At 44.8% G+C, this 12,904-nt stretch overlaps 1 protein-coding gene across 3 annotated transcripts in view; it reads right to left on the reverse strand.

The window, feature by feature from the left end:
• FAM76B (family with sequence similarity 76 member B) overlaps positions 1-12,904 on the reverse strand; it is a 105,007-nt gene that overhangs the window by 16,552 nt on the left and 75,551 nt on the right. For 2 of the 3 annotated variants that reach the window (XR_004539815.1, XM_033948064.1), the window contains exon 8: positions 6,595-6,730. Coding sequence is in view for 2 of the 3 variants with exons in the window: in XM_033948064.1 (XP_033803955.1) it covers positions 6,595-6,730 (136 nt within the window). In the remaining variant the exon portion in view is untranslated. Of the gene's footprint in view, positions 1-1,067; positions 1,418-6,594; positions 6,731-12,904 lie in introns of those variants that run through there. The other variant, XM_033948065.1, reaches the window with a different exon arrangement.

Genomic DNA, 12,904 nt, shown 5'->3' on the forward strand with positions numbered 1-12,904 from the left:
TTTTGAGGCCCTCGATATGTTTATCATAATCACAAAAGTAAAATAAAACAGTTTCTTAATCATATGTCTCTTTAACTATAAATTACAATATTATTATTAAGACTTAGCTAAAAGATTTATAAACTATAAAGAGTTTTACCTCATGCAAAATTGTCATTTCTTTAATAACAAAGAAAAATGGGGAGACCCAATGATCCACAGTGAAAATAATCCACCAATGAAAACAAAAACTGTGGATACAGATGTTCTGGAGATAATTTATTAAACACTGACATATAAAACCATGACCTCCTTAGCATTTTTTTGCTATTTCAGCTTGTCTGCGGTGTTCTTTGCTCACAGGTTTAAAGACAATAGACTGTTTTCAGTCCAATTCTTTAAATGTGAGTTTGCAAACCATTGGACCCCTGAGTAAGGCATGTTCGCCGAAACATGGACCGTGTAGGGTCCGGTTGGATTTTTTATCACTGTATTTTTTATCATTGTACTTTTTAATTGAATTTTCATGGTTTTATATGTCAGTGCTTAATAAATTATCTCCAGAACATCTGTATCCACAGTTTTTGTTTTTATTTCTTTAATAAGACATTAACTATTTTTTCTGAGGTCCTCTAAGTACCTACAAATCCAAAAGGTTTGAGTTTGAAACCACTGATATAGGGATAGAACAGCCTGAGGAGTCGATCCCAGTTGATTTTGAACCAGATTGGAGTTTCGAGGCAGATAGAGGCTTCTGAAAATAAGATCAATTAAAATTCAAGATGGCCACTGCCAACGATTTTGTGCCAAAAACAGCCTATGGTGGCTCCCCTGAAGTTAAAAAAAATTCAGGGAAAAGGGTTTGTGGGAAGGGGGACCTTATCTCTGGCCCTAGAAACCATAAATAAAATTTTCATACCCTCCCAAATTCCTCCCAAGTTTCCCCTTAGGGAATAATGGGCTGTATTCACTGTAATGTGCTGGTGCCTGCATCAGCTTGCTTGCAGCCTGACTGAATGGAGAAGGCTTTCTGCCTCAAAACCTGTTCTAGAAGTGATCCAAAACTGGAGATCTTCGGGCTACCAGTTAGTCCGGCACCATCTGTAACTCAAACCCCACAAATCCTTACAGCGTGATGAAGGGAGATAAAAGTGCAATCAACTCCCTGAGGGATTAACACAGAGACTCCTCAGGCTGCGCTCAAGGCTCTAATAAATCAGAAGGTGAGCTAGTTCCCAGAGGAGCAGACCCCCAAGCTTCGAACATGCACAAAGTAGGCTGGCTTCCTATTTCTGCCGAGGTGGAAACAGAAGTTATACCCAGAGGTTGCCTTATGAGCTGCAGTCCACCCTTGTGGAGTCTGCATTCTCTCCCAGCAGGGTTGCCCCTATGTGGGGACCTTTAGGCACCAAACCTCATGAATTGGATGAAAAAATATCTGAAAATAACAAACAGAGAAGATCAGAACACACTTTCTCAACTCTCTTGCAAAAGGAAAAACTGAAGAGAGATAATCACCTACAGACTCCTATGTCTTTGCAACAGAAACCCACATAAGTACTATTCTGTAAATATGCACACAACTTATATTTTAAAGACAGGCATACGTACAGGTGGAGCCTGGCAGACCATAAACGGGACCCACATTTACACACAACTGACAGAATATAGCACAGTTACTTACCATAACAGGTGTTATCCACGGACAGCAGACAGATATTCTCATATGTGGGTGACGTCACTGACGGAGCCCCAGTACGGACACTTTTAAAAGTGCATTGCCACTTTAAGACTTTCAGAAATTTCGCAACAGCCCGCACCACACATGCGCGAGTGCCTTCCCGCCCGACAAAGGCGCGCGGTCCCTCAGTTCAGTAAGCCAGCTAAGAAGCCAACCCGGGGAGGTAGGTGGGTTGTGAGAATATCTGCCTGCTGTCCCTGGATAACACCTGTTACGGTAAGTAACTGTGCTTTATCCCAGGACAAACAGGCAGAATATTCTCACATGTGGGTGACCTCCAAGCTAAACAGAATGGGATGGTGGGAGTGTTGGCCTTTATGAAAATAAATTTTGTAATACTGACTGGCCGAAGTGCCCATCCTATCTGGGAAAGATTCCAGACAGTAATGTGAGGTGAAAGTGTGAACCGAGGACCAGGTGGCAGCTTTACAAATTTCCTCAATAGGAGATTGAAGGAAAGCTACTGAAGCTGCCATAGCTTTAACTTTGTGGACTGTGACATGACTTTCCAGTTGCAGTCCAGCCTGAGCTTAATAGAACGATATGCAGGAAGCTAGCCAGTTGGAAATCGTTCTCTTGGAAATAGGATGCCCCAACTTGTTAGGATCAAAAAAGACAAAAAGTTGAGGAGATGATCTATGCGGCTTTGTTCTGCTGAGATAGTAGGTCAAAGCTCGCTTGCAATCCAAGGTATGAAGAGCCGCTTCTCTTGAGTGAGAATGAGGCTTGGGAAAAAATACTGGAAGCACAATCAACTGATTGAGATGGAAGTCAGTGATGACTTTTAGCAGAAACTTTGGATGTGTGTGAAGAACCACTTTGTCATGGTGGAACACTGTGAAAGGTGGATCTGCCACTAATGCTTGAAGTTCACTGACTCTACTTGCAGAAGTGAGTGAGATGAGGAAAAACGACTTTCCAGGTAAGGTACTTTAGATGAGCCGTCAACATTGTAGAGAATTCATTAACGCAGAAAGAACATTAAGGTCCCAGACCACTGGAGGTTTGAGAGGTGGTTTCACATTGAAAAGTCCTTTCATGAATCTGGAGACCAGAGGATGAGTAGCGAGAGGTTTACCCTCCACTGGATGGTGAAAAGCAGTGATAGCGCTGAGATGGACTCCGATAGATGTAGACTTGAGCCCAGAATCAGATAAATGAAGACGATAATCCAGCACCGAAATGGATTGTGGATCATAGTGATGAAGAAGACACCAGGATGAGAAATGAGTCCACTTCTCCTGATAACATTGTTGAGTGGCTGGTCTCACTGGCTGAGAAAGGCGAAGATCAGGAGTATTCAGCTTAAGAGATACCAAGCTGTCAGGTGCAGAGACTGAAGGTTGGGATGTAGCAGCGCACCTTGACTCTGAGTAAGAAGAGATGGAAATATCGGAAGAGGAATGGGTTCCCTGGAATTGAGTTGAAGTAAAAGGGAGAACCAAGGCTGCCTGGGCCACCGAGAAGCTATGAGAATCATGGTGGCTGACTCCTGCTTGACTTTGAAAAGAGTCCTGAGAACGAGAGTAGGTGGAAACGCGTACAGAAACTTGCGTGTCCAATCCATCAGAAATGCATCTGCCTCCAGACAGTGAGTTGAGTAAAGTCTGGTGCAGTACTGGGGCAACTTGTTGAGGGGAGATGCAAATAAGTCCACTTGAGGATTCCCCAGTGAGCAAAGATGGAATGGAAAGCAGCAGAATTGAGCGTCCATTTGTGAGGTTGAAGAATTCTGCTGAGCTTGTCCGCTAAGCAATTCTGTTCCCCCTGAATGTAGATTGCTCTCAGGTAGATGTTTCAAGCGGTCACCCACATCCAAATCTTTTGAGCTTCCTGGCAAAGGAGAGATCCTGTGCCTCCTTCCTTGTTTATATATTACATCACGACCTGATTGTCTGTGCGAAGCAAGAGGACTTGACTGTCGATAAGATGCTGAAATGCTTTGAAAGCGTAGAAAATCGCACTAAGTGCACATTTGCTGAAGCTGACTTTTTAAAGGTAGATTCCACCACCAGGGATTGATGGGGAAGTTGTGGCTTATCAAACCCTGCGAGAGAGGTGACCTTACAGAGGGATTCTAGTTTCCTGGGAGCCACCAGCATTGAGAGTGGGGATTCCAAGTTCTTGTAGAAGGTCTCATGCAAAATACCATGCAGGGGGAGCTTCAGCCTCAACTTGAGAGGCTGGTCGTAATCTAGAGCAGTGGTTCCCAACCCTGTCCTGGAGGACCACCAGGCCAATCAGGTTTTCAGGCTAGCCCTAGTGAATATGCATGGAGAAGATTTGCATGCCTGTCACTTCCATTATATGCAAATCTCTCTCATGCATATTCATTAGGGCTAGCCTGAAAACCCGATTGGCCTGGTGGTCCTCCAAGACAGGGTTGGGAACCACTGATCTAGAGTATCCAGGTACTCTTTGCTGTATTTAGAATCAGCCTCCAATGGTATCAACAAGTGCTTTCCTATCATCCTGATAAATTTAGAGAAAAGACAGTTTTTCAGCAGGAGATGCATCTCGAGCTGGGGAATGTCCAGGAGAGTCAAATGCTGGGGTGATTTAGCCTCAGTGGACAATGGAGATGGATCCAGGTCAGAGTAGTCAAATAAATCTGAATCTTGAAGCAAAGATGGAGATTTTGTCTTCTTTTGGTGCCGGTCTGGCGTTGGGGTGGGGGTGGGGGGGTTCTAAGAATGCTTCTTTTTACTAGACACCTTGCCTGACCGGTGTTGCTCCGGTGTAGAAGGCTCAGAATGCTTCCTCTTCTGAGACACTGTAGTGGACTTAGCAGGACTTCAGTCTGAATGTCTGGAAGACAATGACCAATGTCGAGGAGAGTGGTACCCAGAAGTGGAGCGATGCTTGGAAGTGGAGCAATGAACTGTCTCAGCAGAACGCACCGATGGAGCATCAATGGTACCGGTGGGCTTGGCCACGGTACGCTCAGGCTGGACCAGCACCGGAGAAGTCAGTGTCGGGAGCAATAGGTGGAAGTGATCCCCAAGCTCCTCTCAAAGCAAAATATCGAGTTTTTGCTCAATAGTAAGCACCGGTACTGTAGGCTTTGTCGCCGATACCTTAGGTGTTGTGACATGTTCTGGCAAGCATGATGCTGATGTTGATACACTCCTCGATAATGGAACGGTACGCTTCCGGGACTTGTGCAAGGTCGGAATGATTTGGCTCAATGCCTTTTTGACCTGCGACCCTGATGGGGAAGGCTTACCCAGAGGTATGGTGTACTGCGACACAGGGGTCGATGTCGTGCCTCCACTGGTGTTGAAGATTTCGGTGTCGGCGCCTTCAATGTCGACAGTGTCTATGCGGGCTCCCCTCCCATGGTGACACCAAACAACTTTTCCTGCTGCAAAATGCAATTCTTGATAGTCCTCTTTTGTAGTCAAGAGCAGTGCTTGCATGTCTGGACACAGTGCTCGAGACCCAAGCACTGCAGGCACCAGTTGTTAGGGTCCATAAGAGAAATAGTGTGAGCACAGCGACCACACTGTTTGAATCCCATCAGCTGGCGTGACATGGACGGGAACACTGCCTCAGCTAAATCAAAATCGATGGCTGAGGTGTACAAGCAGGCCCCACCGGGCCAAAACCCGTGGACGGCAAAAAAAGTCAAAAATTATTTTTTTAGTTTTAATTTTAAAGAAATAAAGAAAAGACGATTCTGACTAAAAAAGTCAAAAACCACGTGAGTGGGAAGGTAAAAACGAACCATAGCTATTGAAACGTAACTTCTTAGCTCCGTGGAAAACTAAGAACTGAGGGACCGCGTGCTTATGTCAGGCGGGAAGACGCTAGCAGCGTGGGCTGTCGTGAATTTTCTGAAAGTCTTAAAGTGGTGATGCACTTTTAAAGTGTCCGTACTGGGGCTCTGTCGGAGATGTCACCCACATGTGAGAATATGCTGCCTGCTTGTCCTGGGTTAATATAAATTATGCAGTGTCATCAGCATTTAGGAGCAAGCACTTATGCCAGCTCTACGACTGTTTTAAGTGCTCATTCTATATTACATATAATCAAATGCAAGAATTTATCTCACATTCATGCCGTACTTCATTTATCCAACATTACAGCTTGTCTTACTGGTCCTCAGCGGGCCACCAGGCACTCAAACTACTCTCATAGTGCTGGGCTTTATGCTCCCACTCATCATCGGATCCAGCTTAATAGTTGCTTTAAATACTTAGAATAGTTATAGTTTACTTTAATGTTAATCTTAAATAAATATGTACTAAAAGTACTTAGCTGTGCAAAAGACGCTTTTCAACGAGGGTAGAGTCACCAACATGTTTCGCCCGTATAATTCAAGGGGCTTTCTCAAGGCTTCCACTCCCTATCCAATTACACCATTCGACCCGACCATTGCGTCTAACATTAAAATAAACTATAACTATTCTAAGTATTTAAAGCAACTATTAAGCTGGATCCGATGACGAGTAGGAGCATAAAGCCCAGCACTATGAGAGTAGTTTGAGTGCCTGTGGTCCGCTGAGGACCAGTAAGACAAGTTGTAATGTTGGATAAATGAAGAACGGCATGAATGTGAGATAAATTCTTGCATTTGATTATATGAGATATTGGATGTTCTTCATTTAAACAAGTTTAAGCAGTGCCAACGGCTACACGTCTATATTACAGGCACATAGTTTTGCTGTTATGTTAGTATTCCCTTTACAGAATAGTCTCCTATGAAGCAGCTTCTGAGCACCTATTTATAGGCACACAGTTATAGAATTATCTCCACTATGTATTTATATTGAATTTGAAGAAACCATAAGTCAGACAACATCCTCTGCTCCAACGTATTAAGGAACACAATGCAGACATGTTTTTGGTTACACAGTTTGCCAGTGTCTTACCTTTTTGTCTTTTTCCAAGATAGTTTGATCTCTTTGCTGCAAGAGACGCTTAAGGGACATAACTTCTTCTTTCAATTGGCTTATGAGGACAAAATTATCAGTTCCACCAGTATCTGTCGACTGATTCATTGAGTTACTAAATTAAAAAATAAACAAGAACTCTGAGCTCTAATGAGAGAAACCATTGAAATTTTATAAAAAAGAAAGTGAAAGATGTGTATATATCTACACACATACATACACTGTGAACCGAAAACCTCCCCAAAATGTTTTTTGTTGTATCTTCCACAGAACTCAGCAGATTCTTATGAAATTTAGTGTGTTGTGTCCTGAATGAAGTTGTTGTAAAATGTTATAAATATTTCCTACTGCATCAAACTACCTTGTGAGAATGAACTGTGAACTGAATAAAAACACATCAGAAAGTTTTATGGTATATCTTGCAAAAAATGTACAGTCAAAAAGTAATGTTTCAATTAAGCAGATGTTCAATTAAAAAGTAATGTGTCAATTAAGCAGATGTTCAAGTGCATGAAGGCATGTCCTCAGCCTTGGCTGCTACTGATCTATGAATTTGTCAATAATGCTCAGCCCAGAGATGAGGCGCTATTCAAAGTCTTTGACATCAGATATTGTTGTCTGGACCAATGACGTTTAGGATCTCCCTAAGTAGCAATTTTACGGTGCCCTTTGCCCGATGTGCTGAAGAATTGTCCTGTTAGAAGTAGTCTCCCTATATGTGATGGGTCATTGATAACATCCCGGTAGTATGTGCTGTTGATCTTAACCCCAGGATTGATGAAGAACAGATCTGTGAATCCAAATTTTGAAATTGCGACAGAGACCATGACTGACTGAATAAAGGTCAGGCAGGTCCATAGTAGGCATTTGGCATTAACTTCATGCTTCAGTGCTGTTGAAGACAAGTACAGGCGATCATTCTATGTTAATCGGTAGAGCTACTGTAAATATCTTTTTATCTGTAAACCAAATGAAGCCGATGCTGTCTTCCGGGTTCTTGGTCAAAAGCTGCTTGCACCGTTTTAGGCATGCGTCTTTGTTGTGTAAAGTTAACTCTTGGGTACAACGCTTTTTAAGACACTAATTTCAGATCATCATGACTTATCCTGACCAGTTGTCTGGCTTATTCCTACTTCTCTTGCTATTTAGGGAGTTCGGTGCATTTGCAGCTCATCCTCCTGGCTCAGTACAAGATTGCGTACGTCAATGTGCTCTTGTGTGTGAATCGAGCGCGGTCATCCAGTGTTTGGCTTACGATCCACAGTGCCTGTTGCTCAGATTTTGCGTAGCATCACATTAAGGCCGTTTTTGTTCCAGCCCTTCTGTGGGAACTCTTTCAACAATTGCCAACTGCTGCAATCTTTTAGCAGTACCAAGCTCTTTATCATAATTCGGTCTTCTGCAGTGAAAACCATTTTGATACAGAGACTTGTTTACAAACCATTGTCTGATTCTGTGAATATCCCATAGCAACAATTCATTTCCACAAGGTAGTGTTGTGGTACAGTAGGAAATATTTACATTTTACATCAACTTCATTCAGGATATGACGGTTAAGTTCTGTGGAAGACGTGACAAAAAAACATTTTGGTGTTTGTTATTTTTCTGTTCACAGTGTATATTCCTAAAACATTCTCTAATAGTCAGTACTAGGTTAACCAAGTAAAACAAATTCACTGCCCTTTCATGGAACTTCAGCTCCATGACACATTTTCATAGGAATACAAAGCTACCTGTAGCAACTGTTCTCCAAGGACAGCAGGATACAAATCCTCACAACATGGGCAACACTAACCAACTGAGTATGACATGGGAATTCTGCTTCAGAGCTGACATTCAGAACTTTTGAGTCAGTTCAACTACTCATGTGTTCCATTTCCCATCCACCATTGTCACGCAGAACCACACCCATCTGTTAGCTGTCAACACCAGGGTAGGGGAGAGGATTTATGTCCAGCTGTCCTTTGAAAACACCTGCAGTAAGTAAGTAATTTTACTCAGCGAATAAGCAAGATACTAAAATCTTCATGACAAGGGACTTCCTAGCTACACGTGGAGGGGCATAATCAATAGAATGTAAATGTGCACATGTACGTCACCAACGCTGGACGTCCATAAGAAACATGTGATAACCTAAACATGTCTAAACCATTCGATTATACGAAGAATGAACATGCTAGGCAGAAATGTCCAGGGACGAACTTTAAAAAGACAACTAACAGCATGTTGCTGAAAGACGTTCGTTTGGTCAATTATACAATCCCACACACTTGCCCATCTACCGTGTTTCTCCAAAATAAGCCCTATCCCGAAAATAAGCCCTAGCATGATTTTCAGGGAAGGTCTTAATATAAGCCCTACCCCCGAAAATAAGCCTAGTTGCTGGCAGCAGCGCTTCGCCCCCCATCCGAACTGCGAGACTGAAATAAATACCTTATAATAAACCAATAGTGTTGGCAGCAATCTAGACAGGCTGCTTTGCAGTCTTCTATCGTCCGAACGTTCCTCTGCCGCGTTGCTGACGACATCATCAGCAACACAGCATATGAACGCCCAGGCAATAGAAGGCCGCGAAGCAGCCTGTCTAGATTGCTGCCGGTTTGTTATAAGGTATTTATTTCAGTCTTGCGGTTCGGATGGGAGGGAGTGTGGATTTGTGGTGGTGTTTGCTCTGTGCTATCTAAAAAATTGAGTTCTGATTGAGATTGTGCGACAGGAGAGAGGTTCTGAGAGTGCCAGTATGAGAGAAAGTGAGAGATTACGAGGGTGACAGATAGGAGAGACTGTGTGAGAGATTGGGAGTGTGAGAGACATACAAGAAAGGATATGACAGAGTATGTGACCATCAGAGTAAGTGTGAGAGTCTGAGAATGGCTCAGTGAGAGAGTGTGTGAGTGAAAGTGGGAGTCTAAATTACTCCTTAGGGGAGACTGAGACTTTAGTGGAGCTGCATCTGTGCTACGAGTCTTGTGTCTTTGGACCTAATTAGCACAGGCCACCTCGTAGTGTCACCATGAGGGCCTGGACCCGTATCTGTGACACCCTCAATATGTAAGCATCAGCCACTAGCCACTACATGTAAGCCCACACAGGTAGGCTATGCTCCTTAATGCTCAAGAACTGTCAGGGGACTATATATCACCAATGGCCTCTTAATAAGAGGGCCCCCCTCCAATGATCCTGGCCTCAACTAGCTCCCCTCAACCCTTCTTGCAAGCAGTCTCTTGCAATTGTCTGCCAATAAATAATTATAAGAGATATAAAGAAATAGAAGTGGTTATACCATATATACTCGAATATAAACCGGGATTTTGGGGTCAAAAAATTGGCCCAAAAACGGGGGCCCCGGTTTATATTCGGGTCATCCCCAGTGACCACCCGAAACCCCTCCCGGACTTCCTCCAGGCTTGCCTTAGGCCGGAACCGGAGGGATCCCTCCTGTCTCCTGTCCAGCCGACATTAATAATTACCACACTCCCTCGCGTACCTCTTCCCTGTTGGTCCAGCGTGTATGTGCTGAAATCTTCCTTTGTAAAAGTAGCAGCCAGCAGCACACCCACGCAGGAGCGAGCTTTTCGTGCTCCCGGCCGGCTCTGCACTGCTCCTTGATAGGCTACCATGAATCCCGCAAGAACTCACGGTAGTCTATCAAGGAGCGGTGCAGGGTTGGCCGGGAGCACAAAAAGCTCGCTCCTGCATGCCGGCCCAGGTGCGCCGCTGGCTGCTTTTACAAAGGAAGATTTCAGCACATACACGCTGGACCACCAGGGAAGAGGTACGCAAGGGAGGAAAGGAGGTAATTATTAGTGTCGGCCGGGGCAGGAAGACGGGAGGGATCTTTCCTGTCCCGGCCTACCACTAGGGCAGAGGCTGGAGGGGGACAATCAAGCCATTGTGACATCACTGATAAGGTTGGCTCTTTTTAGGGGGAAGAGGGTACAGGGAAGGAAGGTGGGACAGTGTTCAGAGCCTGGCAAGGAGGGGGGCTTGGTTCACAGCCTGGTAGGGAATAGGACTGAGTGCAGGGCAGGGAGGGAAGGGGGCTGGGTGAAGAATTTGGCAGGGAGGGGGGCTGAGTGCAGAACCTGGCAGGGCAGGACACTTGAATATTAAGCCGCCTGACATATTCGAGTCAACCATTTTCCTCCTTTTGGGGGGAAAAATGGGGGTTTCGACTTATATTCGGATCGACTTATATTCGAGTATATGCTCTATATATCCATAATAATAAAACCCTTAGCGCGCATGTGCAGTTGAAACTCCGTGCGTGCATGCGCAGTAGGAGCCTGTGGCGATCTCTCCATCGGCCTCTGTCCTCATGTGCATACGTGGCAATGGCTTCCCCCCTCCCACACCCCAGCCAGCCTGTACCTTGACAAAAGGCAAATGTCCAGGCCTCTAGGGGTCAAGGCATCGCTGACAGGCACACACACAGGAAGGAGCCGGAGGTTAAAGGGAGAGCTGCAATCGGATATCTTGCCTGACAGAGCTAGAAAGAAAGACAGGGGGGCAAGGAGAGATTCAGAAAGAAAGACAGACACACACACAGAAAGACAGGGGGGCAAGGAAAGATTCAGAAAGAAAGACAGACAGACACACAGAAAGACAGGGGGGCATGGAGAGATTCAGAAAGAAAGCAAGACAAGACAGCTGGCTGGGAGAGAGACAGAAAAAGAAAAAGACAGACAGAGGGCAGGGAGAGACAGAAAGAAAGACAAATAGCAGGCAGGGAGAGAGACAGACAAAGACAGACACATAGAAACATAGGGGGCATGGAGAGAGATAGACAGACAGACAGAAAGAGACAGACAGACAGAGGGTAGGGAGAGAGACAGAAAGAAAGACACAGAAAGAGACAGACAGAGGGTAGGGAGAGAGACAGAAAGAAAGACAGACAGAAAGGGGGCCAAGGAGAGAGACAGAAAAAAAGAAAGACAGACAGAGGGGACAGGGAGAGTCAGGGAGAAAGAAAGAGTCAGAAAGAAAGACAGACAGGGGGGCCAGGGAGAGTCAGGGAGAAAGAAACACCTCAGCGCCCCATTGTGCTAAAAGTCTACACATCTATCCTAGCACCTGTTAATATAACGGGCTTAAACACTAGTGTGTGTGTGTATGTGTGTGTATATATATAAAATATTTGCTTGCCAATACATTGTTATATACCTACATCATCAAAATAGTCATGAGAAATATAATGCGCTCAGTGCCCTCATAACCCTGCATATGTTTGATTGTTGGAAACAAAGGCCTGCCACCTGACCCCATTCTCCACAATGTTGTTATTCCAGGCGCTTTGGGGTGTACAGGGACCTGGAATCCCTCAGGCGCAGATATAGGAGAGTGAACAGAGATAATCTGGCCCTCATCCCACGCCTCAGCCTCCAATGTAAGTCATCCCATCCCTCTACAACTGACCAGGTCTCCCATCATGTCCTAGATGTCATGCTCCTACCTCTTCTCTGCACTTGCTATCCCCAGGACATTTGACAATGAGATGATATGGGAAGAATTGTGGTTATAACAGTTACATTCTCACACTTATATTGTTCATTTCTGCAGCTTGGCAAAAAAAAATAAACAAACACATATATTTACCAACAGTAGGTATCAAATCCCCCAAACCCTGATACTGCAGCACCTCATCCCAAAGCACACCAAAGCATCAACTGACAGAAGGGAAATGGATAAAAGACAACACAGTAACAGAGGCCACTCACTATATCCCTGGCTCTTTTAACTGCTAAACCCTAACACCCCCCATACTGCACTCATTGCACACACCAGAGTCAACTGCACAGGTTGGAAAGCTGCCTTGTAAGACATACCAGAAACTCTGAAACTTGTATGCCAGCATATATTCAAAGCCTTATCTGTGCTTCATTGCTGCACCACCCCTCACCTCTTTCACACTGCCAGGCCACCTGTTATGGTTCTATCCTATGTCATGCCATTGCTGCCACCCCTGAGCTCATTCTCTTGTGCATGGGAAAAATACAGACCTGTGCCATTCCTTGCCAGCAGTTCTAGTATGCAACCCATGCATGATGTGGTCATCCTAACTTTATGTTCTTACCACACACAGGCCAAGGACAACATGCTGCTGAGGAGTTGGCCCAGGATGTGAGGTGGTGGAGGCAGCGAAGGATGTGATGGTGGACCAGGGTTCGTGAGAGGTACAGGAAGACATTTACACAGATATGCCACCTCTGGAGGGGGATGAGGAAGGGGTATGAAAGCAGCTGCCCAGTCTCAACGCCATGCTGTCCTGGGAGTGCCCCCAAGAGTCGTC

This window comes from Geotrypetes seraphini, chromosome 6, assembly GCF_902459505.1.
Source record: "Geotrypetes seraphini chromosome 6, aGeoSer1.1, whole genome shotgun sequence".
Classification (NCBI taxonomy): Eukaryota; Metazoa; Chordata; class Amphibia; order Gymnophiona; family Dermophiidae; genus Geotrypetes; species Geotrypetes seraphini.